We start from the raw sequence: 17,637 nt of genomic DNA on the forward strand, positions 1-17,637 counted from the left end.
GCATAGTGTTGACCTGTAGTAGTTAGCGACGCGGGACCCTTCGTCTTCTCGCATTAAAACTGTATAATCTCAAAACTTACAAATTTTATAGGAGGGTGTTTTAAAGGTTTAACATGCGATATTTTTTATATTAATTAATCATCTTTGCAACATTATTTTTTTATTTTTTACCAGTTACATTATATATCTTTTAAAGCAAAATAAAATTATGTATTCATTTTGTTAATAGTAGTCAAAACATAGGTAAACTAAAATTTAAATAAAAATAAAATAAAAATAAACTATGCTTTTTTGACAGTATTTATGAGAAAAATACTGGTGATACCAAATGTCTACGCATATTAAGCCAATTTTGAATATTTTTGGAAATTGAACACTTTTAATGCGAAAAGGCGACTTGTGATAGGGGATGTTGATTGATTCGTGCTTCTTGCTGCTTTGTTGCTGCTGTGATTAAAATATACAAGAGGTCATGTATTCGAGAAAAGTCTTAATGTTCTTAAGGTGTATACCTTATATATATATGTAAGGTATAAAAGGTCTATTTTACTGGTGGTAGGACCTCTTGTGAGTCCGCACAGGTGGGTACCACCGCCCCGCCTATTTCTGCCGTGAAGCAGTAATGCGTATCGGTTTGAAGGGTGGGGCAGCCGTTGTAACTAAACTGAGACCTTAGAACTTATATCTCGAGGTGGGTGGCGCATTTACGTTGTGTATGTCTATGGGCTCCAGTAACCACTTAACATCAGGTGGGCTGTGAGCTCGTCCATCCATCTAAGCAATAAAAAAAAAGACCATTTATGTTCTATTTATGTGGTATGAATGCGACTGTCATCATGTCTGTCCGTGAGTACCTGGACATCACAATTAGCCTACAAGCGATTCGGTAAAAAAAAGTCATCAAGGTATCCCGAGACAAAAAAATAAACATTCACTTATAAAATAATATTATTCACAATGTGAATGACGCTAATGGCATATTCAAGATAATTTTAAATATTTAAATACAAGTTCCGATCAACAACTTTGGGGTCGTCGATCTACCGGAAAAATTCACCTGCTCGGCGGGAGATCTTCTCTTTGTCGTTTCCCTTCGTAGCAGTCGCAATAAATGTTACAGCTTCAACGGTCCCAGGCAAGTAGCTTTTCACTGGTGGTAGGACCTCTAGTGAGTCCGCACGGCTAGGTACCGCCACCCCGCCTGTTTTTGCCGTGAAGCAGTAATGCGTTTCGGCTTGAAGGATGGGGCTAGCTGTTGTAGCTATACTCCTTAGAACTTATATCTCAAGGTGGTTGGCGCATTTACGTGGTAGATGTCTATGGGCTCCAGTAACCACTTAAAATCAGGTGGGCTGTGAGCTCGTCCACCCATTTAAGCAATAAAGAAAAAAATATATATAAATACGAAATTTGTACAAAGTGACTACAGTCCAACCTGCTGCCTTTGAATCAGGACCGAGTGATACAGTAGATAACTTTCCAATCGACCGGCAAGGCGATCAAATGTATCCGCGTTATAAACTTAAACGACAAAGAGACTGCCAAAGCATGAAGCAGTCCTCAAGGGATCGTTAAAACCCAAATAAATTAAGAAACGAACATGAAATCATAATGCGGTGTTAACGATAAACATGTTTGTTTATTTGTCTATTTGTGTGTTCGTCGTCGCCGTGAGACGCCGTCGGGACGCTACCCGGGGCGCCGTCCGCTCCACACCAGCTACGTCTAGACTAGGAACTGACTAATATTTACATCAATGACTGGTGTATCTTGAATTAGACGTGCTAATGCACAATTCTGTTATCGGTTTTGGAAGCACTGGTTACTCTGTCATGTCTCTCATCTCTTGAAAGATAATTAGTGACCGTGTGAATCATTTCCGGGACAATGTTTTTTTTTAAACTACGGTTGTTAATCCCTTTGATTCTATACCGTTGTTCCGCATTTCATTATTTTTATGTAAGAATCATTTCGTTATTACCAACTTCATTATGTACAATCAACTTGGAAATTGTGCACACATACTAAGGATCAATGATGATTGCTGATATTAGGCGAAGGGTAAAAAAATTAGGTATTACATATTTTTATTTTTGTTTTAAATCTTTAAACTTGATTGCTTCTTGGAAAAATTGATTTATGGAACTAATATATACGCCTAAATATTAGATTATTCACTAATATTTGGGTGACACTGCGCAATATTGAATAATCAATCACCTAAATACGAACGAAATGAACGAAACAAAGAAAATCTACTCACCCCGACACCGATACCGGTTGCAATCGTTGAAACGGGACGGTATCGTCGTCATAATATTCCAGACGTGCAGAATTTTGGCAAAGATATCCAAACAAATTGTATTTATGTAAACGAATCAACGTCGGAGTTTTTGCTTCTTTAAAGCTCTTATGTTTTTTTTTTTTATATTTATCTAGCAAGAAATAAAACGAAGTAACAAGATCACCGGTACTGTGTTGAAAATGTATTGTGTCGATATTGTAGCGGGAAGATCTTCCACCGGCTAATTCAGTAGTTATTCTTATTTAATCATGATTTTTCATGATCATGAAATCATGATTGGCTACACTTTATCATCATTATTTGAAAATCAAATTAAACCATATGTACGTTGGTATCACGTGGATGTACTTAGTAGAATACCTGATGATGTAAGTTGCAATATTCTACTTTTAATAGAATCTCGGCCATGCTTTCTTAATACGCCCAGGGGCTCGCAGAGGTGCAAAAAAAATTAAGTATACATATTCAGATTTAATTAGATTAGGTCCTGCGTGAATAACTAATAAACCAAGAAACACACTTTTCAATTTGTAATATTAAAGTAAATTGCAATCATATAAAGTAAAAATAATTATTAATTTAGAAGAAGCATTGGTCATTGATTTGTTAAAGACTCAAAAAGTTCACTATCGCTTTGCCAATAATTATGTCAATTTACAACGCTAATATTATTATCAGTGCCGATCATTGTGTAGTTTGTTTTATGCACTAAATGTCATGGGTGCTCGCAATGAAGATGAATGATTGTTTAGTTTAAAGACTTTTCAATAAACAATAATATAAAAAATGTAAATTTTTGTTTATCTATGTTTTCAACATCTTTAATAACTTTAATTTTAAATTATGTTTAACATCAAGACGTCTAATCTTTATTGTTATCAAAATGTAAAGCATTCAAAAATCTAAAAATAGAAATGTAGATAATAGTATAATATTTTCTTTATAATTAGTCAATTGTACGTTATGTACGTATTGTTCGAGGCCTTTGAAAGTAAATATTACTCAAAATTTCAATAGAGAAGATGGTTGGCGCGTATTTAACGTCCGGAATCTTCTTATCGTGATGATAAAATAGCTTTTTAATTGCTAATTAAACAAAATGTCAAACCTTAAGACAGTCTAATTCCTTTTGCGTGAAAAGAAACATGAATATTATCAAATGTTTATTAAATTAAAAGACGATTAGTAGTGTAATGTTCAAACATCGTAGGAATAACATCTTAATTATTTGTGACCACGAAAGCTGAAGTATGATTTAATTATGTACATATAAAAAAGGTCGGAAATTTTACATTGAAAATAATATACGCGAGATTAAACTATATAAGTAATTTTAACACGATATGTTAGGACGTAGTACGCCCTCCCTAATTTCTGCCGTGAAATATTAATGTACAGGGTGATCCACGGATTACTCAATCTATGATCGAAATTCGATCATAATTATATGCATTACATTTTCGCTTATGTTTGAATGTTGGCATTTAAAAAACAATATATGAATATGACTGATTTAATAAAATATATTTAACGCTATAGCTCATCAATAGCCACCAAATATATGTCAAATTAATAGGAGATCTGTTCACCAACGGGGAGAATGATTACCTATCTGTTTTGTCTTTATCAAAATAATACAATTAGTACTAATAATAATACAGTTAGCTTTATCGTTTGTAGAGGTTAGAAGTAATTGCGAATTTATCCCGTTAATATTTATCATAAACTGATATCATCACAATAATAATTAATGTTGAGCGTGTGTTAATAAAAATAGAGTATGAGCGGTGGCGGCGGCGTCGCACGGGCGACTTCCTCGCCTCATCATCGGACGCGATCACCGGCGGCGCCTTGTCCAGCATCAAAATAGATTAACGTTTAACGTTCGCAAGTGATCACCATCAAGAAAACTGTACATAAATCGCGCTGCTTTCTTTATTATTGACTAAGAGAGGCAAGAGGCCCGGCAGGATTGCGTCATCCCATTGTATTATAAACGCATTGGATCATTTTACTGGTGGTAGGACCTCTAGTCAGTTTGCATGGGTAGGTACCACCACTCCGCCCATTTCTGCCGTGAAGCAGTAAAGCGTTTCGGTTTGAAGGGTGGGACAGCCGTTGTAACTATACTGAGATCTTAGAACTTAATTCTCAAGGTGGGTAATGCATTCACGTTGTAGATGTCTATGGGCTCGGTATGGCTTGAGCTCGTCCACCCATCTAAGCAATAAAAAAAAAAGATTGGTACATCGATTACTCTGTACGTTTCTTGGCCGTAGGCCGTATTATGCGCCAGCAAAGGCTCGTACCAACACCAGGCTTAGATCTGCCGCGAAACAGTCATGTGTGTCGGCTTGAAGGTTGGAAAGCATTGAGAGACTTCATACCAATGTCTCACAGTGAATGCATTCATGTTGTGTTGTATGGTCCGCTTTAATGACCTAACACCAAATGTCCCGTGAACTCGTCCGCTCGTCTTGAACTCTATAAAAACAAAGTGATTGGCTACAAAGTATTAAATGGTTGAATACGTTTAGAGTAGCTAGTACTTTTAAAAGTTCTTTTAGAACCTATATAACGATTTGTTTCGATGTAAATCGATATTAAACATTATAAAAAAACCGTATTATTATTGGAACGAAGTTCCTTATCGCGCGTTGTGAAAGGGGGCTAGACGGAAAAAATTCTTACGAAAAGTTGTCACGACACTTTTTAGATCCGTCATTCTGACCAATCAACGTGTAGGCGCTTATCGCGTGACATTGCTCGTATCCGATTGGTCCGCGTAATGAGTACAGTTTCTCGAGATAGCGTTTCAACAATAGTAATTTAGTTCATAGTATTGTTTTTTTCTTCTTCATAATGCCGTAATTTATTATTATAACTTTAAAAAAAAATTACAATTCCTTCACTAATTAATCGAAAGGAACTTCGTTCCATCCGGGTGTCCCTTGACACCTCTGAAGTTTTTTTTTTATTGTGAGATCAGTGTTTATATAGACTACTATTTATTTATTCCTACCTATTCTAGTAACCTCGAGGGGTTATTCTAGATTCACCGAATTAGTAGGTGAGCTCGTGGGACTCAAACCAAACGACGTTGCTAACACTTACCCTAGCAAGAGCAGTGCTTCGCAGAATCTACCACCGGATCGGAAACGCGACCCACTGAGAGGATCCGGAGAGAAACTCAGTGGGCTGTGTCTGTGGGTTAATTTTCGCGACGAGACCTTCGTCCCAAGCGACGGGGGTTCGACGAGAAATAGACTACACTAAATCCATTGTGAACAGGGTGTGTCGTAAAGGCTATCAATGAAAATCAGTTTCTCGGACTCCCTGACAATGTTTACATTAAATATATCAAGAACAAAAGATACCAACATAAGAATTACATCACAGAGTATCAAATAACAAACCGGGACCGAATTTTCATTCAAATGTCTGAATCATCGCGGTTCTAATTTAACTGGACTCGTCGTAGTTCCGAGCCGGTGGACGTCATCGACTGTGACAAATACGAGCGGCCTCGGCTTTGACATGTCAAAACATTTATTAGATACTTATTATAATACGTGTGGCAAATATTATGTACTCATAAAAATGACTGTTTCAGCAAAAAAAAATTTTATTACACGATTTTCAACCTTTCGTAAAAAAAAATCATAGGTTTTTGTGATCGACGTCTTTTTCTTATTATAAGTGAGTAGACATGTTCACAACTCACCCGGTATTAAGCGGTTGGCGGTGGCCATCGACATCACACCACGAATGTCTCACCACCACCCACGTTGAGATATGGGCTAATAGTCTATATTGCATAGCATCGTACTCGTCAAACTAAAACGCAGGACTGTTTCAAGGAAGAAATAGACAGGATGGATTTTTTTTTATTGCTTAGATGGGTGGACGAGCTCACAGCCCACCTGGTGTTAAGTGGTTACAGGAGCCCATAGACATCTACGACGTAAATGCGCCACCCACCTTGAGATATAAGTTCTAAGGTCTCAAGTATAGTTACAACGGCTGCCCCACCCTTCAAACCGAAACGCATTACTACTTCACGGCAGAAATAGATAGGGTGGTGGTACCTTCCTGCGCGGACTCACAAGAGGTCCTACCAAAAAACCAGATACCAACTGGTACCAACTGGTGTTATTCTGCAATACCAACAATAAATGACAGTTTGTGCAGTTGTCGGGCAAAGTACACAGAGAATGCTGCCGCCCGTTTACCCACGGGAAAAGATGGGGTGGTGGTATTCCAGGCTGTACACCACATAGCGTACATGGAATCTACCGTTGCCTTTCTCCTCCTTGCGTCGTATTCCTCATTGCTGAGGGTCGTGACCACCCTTTTGTATCACCTTCGCACGCACGATTTTTCTCCATCCATTCTTGTCTCTGGCGGTGTGGAGGGCGTTGTGAAACGTGGAATCAAGAGCGGTGCGGATCTGGTCGAACCAACGTATTAGGCTGCGCCCCCGAGGTCTTTTCCTTTAATTGCTCTTGTTATAATGTTATCTTGGTGACTGTATGTACATGTACAATGTATACATATTGGGTATTCTTTTTTAACGCCAAGCTGTACAACTTCGTGACTTCGGGCATCTAAAGCCTTTAGTTGTTCTGAAAGTCGTGTTTTGACGATCGTTCCTACAATAAAGAAAATTATTCTTAATGTTTTCCTCCATTAGGTCACGAACACTTAAAAACATCGTTAACGCGGCTCGAGTGTTTTCCGACTTGAGGATGACAGATTGAAAATCATTTAACTCTGACGTCATGTGAGCGAGTTCTTGCGTCTCCAATTAAATTAAACTAAGGCTTCCAAAAAGAGCTCCTCAAAAGAACCGGCGTGACGTTTTTAATAAGTATTTTGAGAAAAAAAAATGGCCATATTATAATTAATGTAATTTTTGCCTTGAAATTTTTATTATTTCTATTATTGTAAATAGGTGTTTACATTAATAGGTATTAGTATGTACAATATAGGTATTAGTGTGTAATAGGTAATAAATAGGTATTTACAATAATATAAATAATAAAAATTTCAAGGCAAAAATTACATTATTACGGTACGGACGGTACAATTGATTGTAAGGAGTCACCGTCGCTTATGGGCATCAGTAGTGCCAAGGGTACAGCCAAGCGGCTGCTTACTTCTGAGGAATCTCTTCAAACCTCGATTGAAGAAAAACATGTTTTGTTTCTCGACAAAACCATAGGAGTTGATTCCATGATGCTGCATGGCACAAAAAGCTCTTAGTATGTATTAAGAATGAACGCAGCGGTTCCAGATAGTATTGATGAACCCTACTCCGGTAGGGAGAGGAATAGTGGTAAGGGTCTAGGAATAAGACGGCACATCGTACATATATCCCTGATATAATTATACCTATTGGTTGTTTTATTACATAAATTACGTTTTTTCTACTCTCGTACACAGCCTTGTTACAGAAACATTCTTTGATTGATGTCTTGCCTGATCTAATGCAGCTACAGTCTCATATTAATAATATTTGTTCAGATTTTGATACAATCCTGTCTGCCCCTGTAGGTTATATAGGTTAAACAGTGCAGTAGTAGCCAGTGCGGCGGCTTCTCACATTTAAAAGTTCATTGACGTAACAGTAACGCAAACCGGCAATCGACGTTCTCGCATTGTGACATTGTTTTTGGTCAACCTTTTCCTGTCGGTTCGTTTAACGCGCCACTTGTTCGACTTACGACGTGATGGCTGTCACGTAACTGATCGTTTGTTTTCAATTTTAAGTTGTGGAGAGTACATCACAAGGATTGAAAACAACAATCGTATACATTAAATGTCTTACCTTTTGCAGATGGCGATCGTTGAGCGTGAAATAATTCGAATATGTTTAGACCAAAGTTTCCGCGAGTCATAACTCAGTCGGATTAATTAATCTTACGATTGTATATTATTCATTTTAATTTTCGACCTTTCGAATAGTGTAATGATTTTGTGGTCAGGGACGACGAATTCAACCTTTCTATAAATAATAATTCATTCTCAAGTGCCCCACCTAACTTAGGAAAAGAAAAATAAAACAACAAGTTTCGGTACTAACATGCCACTAAAAATTAAGATACTTTCTTCTTAGTATTCGTAATGTCCGAATTAGAAATGTAAGTGGTTTCTAACACTTTTAAAATGTGAAATTATAAATATATAGCTGTCACTTCAAGTATTAAAATTTACATAATGTAAGAAGATCGATCGGTATTGACTTCTTCTTATTTAATGTGACCAGAAAAACAAATTTTAAATAAATTTTATTAAATTTTATATAAAGTTAAATTAATGCGGTCGTCTGTGTTGTAAGTGTGCAACCCGTGGGTCGTGGTGCCACTGCTCTGTCTGCTGCCTAAAAGTCTCCGCTTGATTATTGGGTCTGATCTTTAACGTCTATTAGTTTGTACTGGTGATCTCTCACCCCATCTGAAATTGAGAGGCAGGCTCTTCTGTATACCTGTATACCTTGCCCACTGGCCTGTCCATTTTGCATAGTTTAACCGATAAAAATCACTTTAACTGCGTGATTTTTTTTTAGTGCCAACAACAACAGTGTTGGTAGCCGAGGGAGATCACTGTATAAATAGAATCTCTCTCCAGAAACCGACTTCTTTAGAGCTCCTCGATCTCTTTCAGGGCTTTGGACTTAATCGATACCACTCACTTTCATAGCTTCTCTTTTCAAATTCACCAACCGGCTATGATGAGAACTGTTTTTTTTATTGGATTTGAAGCAATTTAAAACATCGAACGTTGTTATATATTTTGTACATGAAATGATCGCGTTTATACAACTGAAGTGTTCTCAGAGGCACATGGCGTGAAAGTTATGATTCGTTACGAAATATACAAGCAACGCGAATGTTACTTTTCGTCGCCCGATCAACATCAACAACGCGAGTACAGCGTGCTGGTTGGCGTCATCGCTTATTATTTCGTTCGTCCGAAAGTTTTCTCAGTATTCCGTAGGAGTCAGTTCTCGGAAAACTGCACTTGGAGTCTGGCGTGTTTTTTGTGTGGACGCTTCTGCCAAGTTTGAGAGTGGAAACATAGAGCGTGCCGTCGGCGCGGCGTACTGACTGTGCGTAGTGCGTCACGGTCGCGGCGCGGCGCCCGCGCTCTCAGTGTGTGACCGCGCGCCGAGCTCACCTGTCGCTCTGCCGAGTGTGTCGCGAGTTTGATCGCAGTGTCACCGTTCACATAAGATGTTTGCGCTAGTCGCACCGGATCCTGTTCGTGTCTCAGTTCTATAGTGTACCAAAAGTGGATTCCGGCGGAATTTACCAGGCCGTGGAGCACGCCCGAAGGCTCGAGCGCTCCCAGGCCATGTATGTCTTAAATTTAGGTGAGTCCGCTTCGAAATTCCGTCTTCGATGATCGACAGTTCATGTGATGTGTAGGGAGGGCGACGACGACATGCAAACCTATAATTGGAACTAGACGGAACCGGTAGTCGCTCTCGGGTATGGAGGTCTCTGCGCAGCCTCCGCGGTCGGCCTTAGGCCTAGTTTTTTAATGCGCTTGCGACTTTCTCTTTGACAACATTATAACATTACTGAGTGTTGTTGGTGGTCCTTGGCGCGCATCACAATCGTCCCACTTGTAGTTGTACTATTCCATTTCAATTTGTTCGTTATTCGCGGCTCGCTGTGTGTGTCTATGTATGTTTTTATTACAGTTCACGTATAACGTGTGGGCGTGTGTTGGTGTGTTCGCGCTATCGGCGTTGCTATTTTGGTCCATCTCGTGTGTGTGCGTGCGCGCTCGTGTCCGTACGTATCGCGACGGTCGCGTGTGTGCGTCTCGTATCCGCGTTCAGTTCTTATCATTCTCTTCGGTTGACATTATTGTCTTCAATATTATGGTATTGGCACCTCCATATTCTTCTATATTGCTGTATTTTTAATTAGTTAATTATTAATGTTATGTGGGTAAATACGAAATATATATTTTCCTGCCTACGAAAACATGTATCAATACAAAAACCGGATCTATTTTTAGACATGTGACCGCAACCATTTAAGCAAGTCTATAATGATAATATTAAAGACACTAAAATGATTGAATGTTGCTTTATAGACTTTGTTGTTTCATGCGAACTTACCCTAAGAATAATAATAGCTTTTGAGTTCTAACCCTCGAACTTTTCCACTTTCGAAATTCATTATTTTTTATTTCATTGGGTGGGATTCATTATATGAGTCAAATTCAATATTATTAAAATCTGAGTATTCATATCTTCAATATCATTGATGTCGGAGAGATTTTAAACTAGAATTTGTAATTTTTAAAGTCTAACATTAAGGTGTCCTCAAGGGGTCCCAATTTAGGAAGTAGGAATTAGGTATATGAAATTTTAACTTGACAAAGACTTGCAAAAATCTTCTAACATTTTTTCTTGTTGAATGTTTTATAAAGTCTACAATTTATTTGGTTTGTTTGTTTTAATTTGATTTGATGATTTTGACTACGATTCATGGTCTATCGGAAGTATTATTGTAATCCATAAATTTTCAAAGTGTACCTTACGTGAACGACGCTACCATCTCCTTATACACACATATATGAGTCGTCTATTATCAAAGGTGGCAATCTGTGCATTTGGACAAAAAAATGTTATTGATATGTGAATACAGATTGATTTGAATATAATCGTCTCCTTCAAAGAATACGGTTCAAAACCTGCATTAAACAAAGGTTAATACTTAACCTGTTATTTATCTAAGATGTCGTTCCGAAGAGTTTTGTGACTGCCAATGGAATACAAAGTCAATAATTCGTTTTTCTGATTTACCAATAATTGTCCAAAAGTCAGATTGCCGCCTTTGATAATAGTCGACTCATATATACTTATTTTACGGTTCGCTCTCACGTTTGTTATTGTCATTATATTATGAGGCTTCGAAAAGTCTTTACAGTTTTCGTGCTTACTAAGTACTGAGGTGTTTTTTTTTCCTCAACATTTGAATGTCGTGGTCAATTACCGCGTAATTCTCTATAATAATGATTTTTTGACATTTACGTTTTTGTTCTCTTCTTTCTATTCGAAACCTCAAAACAAATGTTCACGATTGACTTCCGCGGTGAAGGAATAACATCGTGTAATTAAAAATGAAACCCGCTAAATTATAATTTGCGTAATCACTGGTGGTAGGACCTCTTGTGAGTCCGCGCGGGTGGGTACCACCGCCCTGCCTATTTCTGCCGTAATGCGTTTCAGTTTGAAGGGTGGGGCAGCCGTTGTAACTATACTGAGACCTTAGAACTTATATCTCAAGGTGGGTGGCGCATTTACGTTGTGGATGTCTATGGGCTCCAGTAACCACTTAACACCAGGTGGGCTGTGAGCTCGTCCACGCATCTAAGCAATAAAAAAAAAACTAATTAAATGAAATTATACATACTAAATAAAATTATTATTACTAGTCGTCCCGCAGTAGTCGAAATTCGACTATAATTAATTTAAATTATAAGTTTGAAACGTTATTATGGTTATACTGTCAAATACTATTTATTATACTTCTATAATCACAGATTTCGCCAAGACTACATTATAGACAAATAAACAATGTTAACCCATTCTCAATTTGATCACAGACTAACAGAGCAACAAAAGTTTGACAATAAACATAATATGTATTCATATGCGTGTGTGTCAAATATATGGTAGTGCGTGTAACGTTTTTTTTATTGATTTAATGTATTATTTAAAAAAAAAATACCATTCGGCACTCCTTCGCTATATTCTCTATAAGTGTGGGAAATTTCATACTTCTTAGTCCGCGCAATTTGCGTTAAAAGGGGTACAAAGTTTTTGCTTCACGTATTAATACATAGATATTACGCTATATAGTAAATGCAGAATTGAACGGTAAAGATACTTTTAATTATGTCTATGACTCGACGAAAGCTAAAGGAAAATACTATAGTGTTGTTATTTTTTAAACCATGTGAGTCGTCTATTATCAAAAGTGGCAATCTGTGCATTTGGACAAAAAAATGTTATTGATATGCCAATACAGATTGATTTGAATATAATCGTCTCCTTCAAAGAATACGGTTCAAAACCTGCATTAAATAAAGGTTAATACTTAACCTGTTATTTATCTAAGATGTCGTTCAGAAGAGTTTTGTGACTGCCAATGGAATACAAAGTCAATAATTCGTTTTTCTGATTTACCAATAATTGTCCAAAAGTCACATTGCCGGCTTTGATAATAGTCGACTCATGTCTAATCTCTTCGTTGATGCTGTTGTTGCTTGAACACTGATCAGAAATATCAGTTATTATATTATAATGAATTACAGCATGACAACTGACAGCTGAATGATATATGTTTTATGGTACCAAAAAATGTATTTTTTAAATTAATATTTAAACTTATCCGCAACCAATTGTATTTGAGAGTCCCGTGTTCTATGTACTTTTATCAGGAACGCGTCACAGTTCAAAGAATATGTTTTTGTATGACGAATTTCCATTGAAAAAGGATACTCGTGGGCGCTCGATCACGCCAACAATATGTTTTGTTATATCAAACAGCCTTTTACTATGTTACTATATAGGCTTTAACACGCCGCTTCCTTCGCGTTAATACAGAAAGAAATCAACCCTCGGGAATAATACTTTTTTCTGGATAAAAGGCACCCTGTTTTCCTTTACCGTGCCCATGACGACGTGTATGAAAAAAATCTTATGATCGGCTGTGGGTATCTAAGGCGTGAAAGCGTAACAAACAAAAAACTCACTTTCGCATTTATAATAACGGTATGGGGAGCAATTTCTATTTTTTATTTATTACTCTATATGGGAAGAGTAGCTCGCGCCACATCTAGTTTTAAGTAGCTACCGTACCTCATAGATACGACACTAATCCCACAACTCATGTTGAGTTTGTCGTCTTAATTGAAGGTTATTTCCGGTCATAGTTCTCGCTGAACCCGTCGCTTGCGACTTAGGGCTCTGCGAGTAAATTAACCCATAGACACAGCCAACTGAGATTCTCGCCGGATCTTCTCAGTGGATCGCGTTTCCGATCCGGTGGTAGATTCTGCGGAGCACTGCTCTTGCTAGGGCCAATATTAGCAACACCTACGGCTTGAGCCCCGTGAGCTCAGCTACACGCTAGGGCAACGCGGAAATAGCATCTAGGCTATCAGAATAGGTAGGAAAATTTTAAATAAAAAAGGGCTATAAGGGGCCGTCCGGAACGTATTCCGATTGGCCGCAAATTTAACACTATTTCTTGTTTGCTATATGTGCCTGAGAGGGATAGATATGTGAGCTATATACACATATAGAGACCATGCATATTCACGTATGTTCACGTGTATTGACGGCTGGCAGTCCATAACCTGTTCATTTAATTTTTGAATGAGACAAGGGAAAGCTGAATTTTTGTGTCAGCCAGCTCGGAGCCGATGCGCGACTCTCAGAATCCAGTCTCGGGTGACTCATAAACGAAGAGTCACCGGTGACACGTTGCCCGTTAGGAACCAGTTGGGGAGCTCTGGAACGGCGCTCCGGACCAGCTAGGGGGGGCATCGACCTCGCTAGCGGTGCGGCCTAAACATGAAGCCTGTAAAATTTAAACAGTTTTTGATCTCGCCCCATGTTATTAATTACACGTTTACTGATTTCGATTTCTTAAAACCTGACCGAGCCATTTACTGCTCTACTACTACATTTACAGCCTGACATTTACTGGTGGTAGGGCCTCTTGTGAGTCCGTGCGGCCTATTTCTGCCGTGAAGCAGTAATGCGTTTCGGTTTGAATGGTGGGGCAGCCGTTGTAACTATACTTAAGACCTTAGAACTTATATCTCAAGATGGGTGGCGTATTCACGTTGTAGACAATGGTGGATCCAGGGGGGGTCATGGGGGTCATGACCACCCCCTGAGCCGGTTCCAGGACTTAGGTGGACCACTAATTGAATATAATGACTTTATTTATATATTTTATCACCATACAGATTTTATGTAACTACATACCTTCAATATTTAATTAATTTAATATAATATAATAACTTTGTATAATGGCAAACGTTTGGGAACGAACGCATCTAAATTTGACTATGTGACCCCCTCCTGGCGCCAAAGCTGGATCCGCCCTTGGTTGTACATGTCTATGGGCTCCAGTAACCACTTAACACCACTTAAATAAATAAATAAAAGCCTTAGTCGGAACTGGGACCGCACGTGTCTGTGTTTGTTGTTGTTTCCGTTTCATGATTTCCGGGTTTGGACACCGGACATTGTTACGACATACTCTTATATACGCTATGCTCCACAAGGCACTTAGTTGTGTACTGTTGTGTTTTATGATTCGTAATTCCCGATACGGAAATCAGTCAGTTGTAGCTCTAGACTTGTCTAAGCAAGTCGTTAAAGTGTTTTTCAATAATGTCGAGTTTTGTTGTTTATTTAAATACAATCGCCTGCGCCACCGCGTGTATTTCTAAATACTGCAAAATATTTTCCTCAAATGATACCAAATGAGAAATAACAAAAAAAACCTCACGCTATATTCTTGTTTCTTTACATTTACCGTTTGTGATTGCTGCTTTTAGTCTGCATTTGAGATTTCGAATATAACTGGAATTGATTTAATTTTAATTAAGTGTTTATTTTCATTACATACCCATTACATGAATATCTATGCGACGCTAGTTACGTTTGTTATACAATAGCCTAAAGAGATAATACCGTGTGTTATCTAGCTGACGATAACGAGAACAAAAAAACGTGTACTATTTTTAGTTATGATATGAAAATGTGTACAGTTTTATTGTGATACTTTTTATTTCAACCTTTGAGAATCTTAGACAAACACGCATTCGACACCTTCAATTCAAATTACAATCTTACGACAGAGGTGTGCGTCGAATGAACTAAGATTGTTTTATATTGCTTTATCGAATTTCATCTTTTCTACTGAATAAGTTTTATTGCTAATCATTGGTCGGTCTGATACCTGGAACATCTCTCTCATCTTAACGATACCCCATCGAAATCACGATAAAAATTTAAACTTGTCAGATTTATATCTAAATGTCTCTTTCTGATTGCGTCAATAAGTAACGGTAATGACGCACGAAGTGTTTAGTAACACATTTCTAATAGTAGTCGTATAACAGCACGGTCGGCGTCTAGACAATTCGTACGTTACTTACACGCGAAAATCGATCAAGGACATCACTAAACATGTTTTAATTTTGCAAAAGAAAGATCTTGAAATTTTTTTTATTGAATCTCGTGGCCCCTAGCCAATCTTCCCCGAGCATACGATCTGTGAGCGACCGACCACTCATAAACGCATGTTAGATTGTATATTATTATATACATAGATTTAAAAGTTTCGAAAATACAGAATCTGTGCGGTGCTTATCATAGAAATACCCACTGACTTTTTTCCTGACCGGACTTCTCAGTGGGTCGCGACTCTGATCCGGTGGCAGATTCTGCGAAGCACTAATCTCGCTACGGTCAGTGTTGGTAGTTCTCTCAGGTTGATCTCGTAAGCTCACCTACTGGTCCGTGAGTAATTGCAATAGTCCCTTAGTCTACCAACGATTAGATAGGGGAAAAACAGATATTTGTGACCGTAAACACGACCTCATCGGAGCGTGCTCGAAGTATGGTAGGTAGGGCAAAGAAATCGCATCCTCTGGAAAACAACTGAATTGACTGTTGTCAATTAAGATGTGATGCTAATCTTTGGAAAAGACATGTGAAATTTCTACGTTAATATTTCCTTATTAAATTCTATACAAAATAATATATATTGTCTGACTCTGTGTATATATAATATTATTCACAACGCGTGAAAACCCATCGATGCCCATTCATAATTTTCAAAACAACTTAAGGATAAAATCGCACGAGGTAAGTTTGTTAAATGAGCTGTATGCATGTTACATTATATGCTATACATATTGCAAACAGTGTTCGTTATTACTGTTTATGTCGGGAAACAATAATTCGTTTGTTCTCTTTGAAAAGTATGATAGGATATAGTTATGATATGATAGGTTAATCCTGTAACACTCTGCTTTTTTTAATATAAGCGTTGTCTGTATGCGCCTTTGATAATTTACTTTATTTGTTTACGGGCGCGATGTAATATTTTTCAATTAACTTCCTATGATGTTTTCCTTTTCATACACTCAATTAAATTTATCCACCTTTACAACAACGCCGGTAAGTTTATCATTATGTTTTATCTCGCTCTCGCTTCGGTACAAATGCAATAGAGCTTAAAGCAGCCCACTACTGTCGTGAAGTATTTAAACAATGAAAACTCGACATTCAAGAACACGGGCTGAATCTATTTTAAAATTTGTATCGATTCAATCTTCAATTCAATATTTTGTATGGATTTCAAGTGTAATAATATTTATCTTTTCCTTTGCGTCTCGAACGTGACCTCTAGACTAAAATTTTTTGCTCAGTTATTTAAATAAATGTTATCCTCAAAATGGTTGTGTGTATGTAGCCAGTACATAAAGGCGATTCAAATTTTTAAATTTTTTAATTTTACATGTATTTTCATAATATTAATTACAAGACGATTACTAGACAATAGTATCAGCAGAGAGTCTAAAGCTGAACTGAAATTTAATATCATCAAATCAAATTTAATATCATTTAATATCATTTATCACTGGTGGTAAGACCTCTTGGGAGTCCGCACGGGTAGGTACTACCACTCCGCCTGTTTCCGCCGTGAAGCAGTAATGCGTTTCGGTTCGAAGGGTGGGGTAGCCGTTGTAACTATACTCAGACCTTAGAACTCATATCTCAAGGTGGGTGGCGCATTTACGTTGTAGATGTCTATGGGTTCTAGTAACCACTTAACACCAGGTGGGCTGTGAGCTCGTCCACACATCTAGGTAATAAAAAAATAAAAATAAAAAAAACAACAGTATCAGCAGAGAGTCAAAAGCTGAACTGAAATTTAATATACTATTATCGACCAGAAGTGAGGTAGTTAACAAAAAGAAATAAATAACACAGAACTGGCCTAATTATATTTCACTGAATTAACAACAATACTTTTAACAAAATGATTTCAATTTACTGTTAACGAAAACTGTTAAAATTACACAAGTCCCAAACATGTTTCAACAAGAACCGCACACACGAACGCCACGCACAAAAAAGAGGCAAAGGCGCAGCGAGGGATCGTTTTTATAGTTTTAGCGCTGGCTCTCGGTCGGGGGTTGCCAGGATTCGGTAACACGGCCGTTCCTGACGGCGAGGCGTCCTCGACCGCTTCATCTCTCAGCAGAAGCATATCTCT

General features: G+C 37.8%; 1 protein-coding gene across 16 annotated transcripts in view; it reads left to right on the forward strand.

The window, feature by feature from the left end:
* Positions 1 to 17,637, forward strand: part of LOC105841244 (histone deacetylase 5) — a 106,573-nt gene that overhangs the window by 21,482 nt on the left and 67,454 nt on the right. For 5 of the 16 annotated variants that reach the window (XM_038012452.2, XM_062669903.1, XM_062669895.1 and 2 more), the window contains exon 1: positions 8,551 to 9,680. The exons of the other annotated variants lie outside the window; for them this stretch is intronic. In XM_038012452.2, coding sequence (XP_037868380.1) covers positions 9,662 to 9,680 — 19 coding nt within the window. In that variant the 5' untranslated portion in view covers positions 8,551 to 9,661. Of the gene's footprint in view, positions 1 to 8,550; positions 9,681 to 17,637 lie in introns of those variants that run through there. 16 annotated transcript variants of the gene reach the window in all.

This window comes from Bombyx mori, chromosome 8, assembly GCF_030269925.1.
Source record: "Bombyx mori chromosome 8, ASM3026992v2".
Taxonomy (NCBI): Eukaryota; Metazoa; Arthropoda; class Insecta; order Lepidoptera; family Bombycidae; genus Bombyx; species Bombyx mori.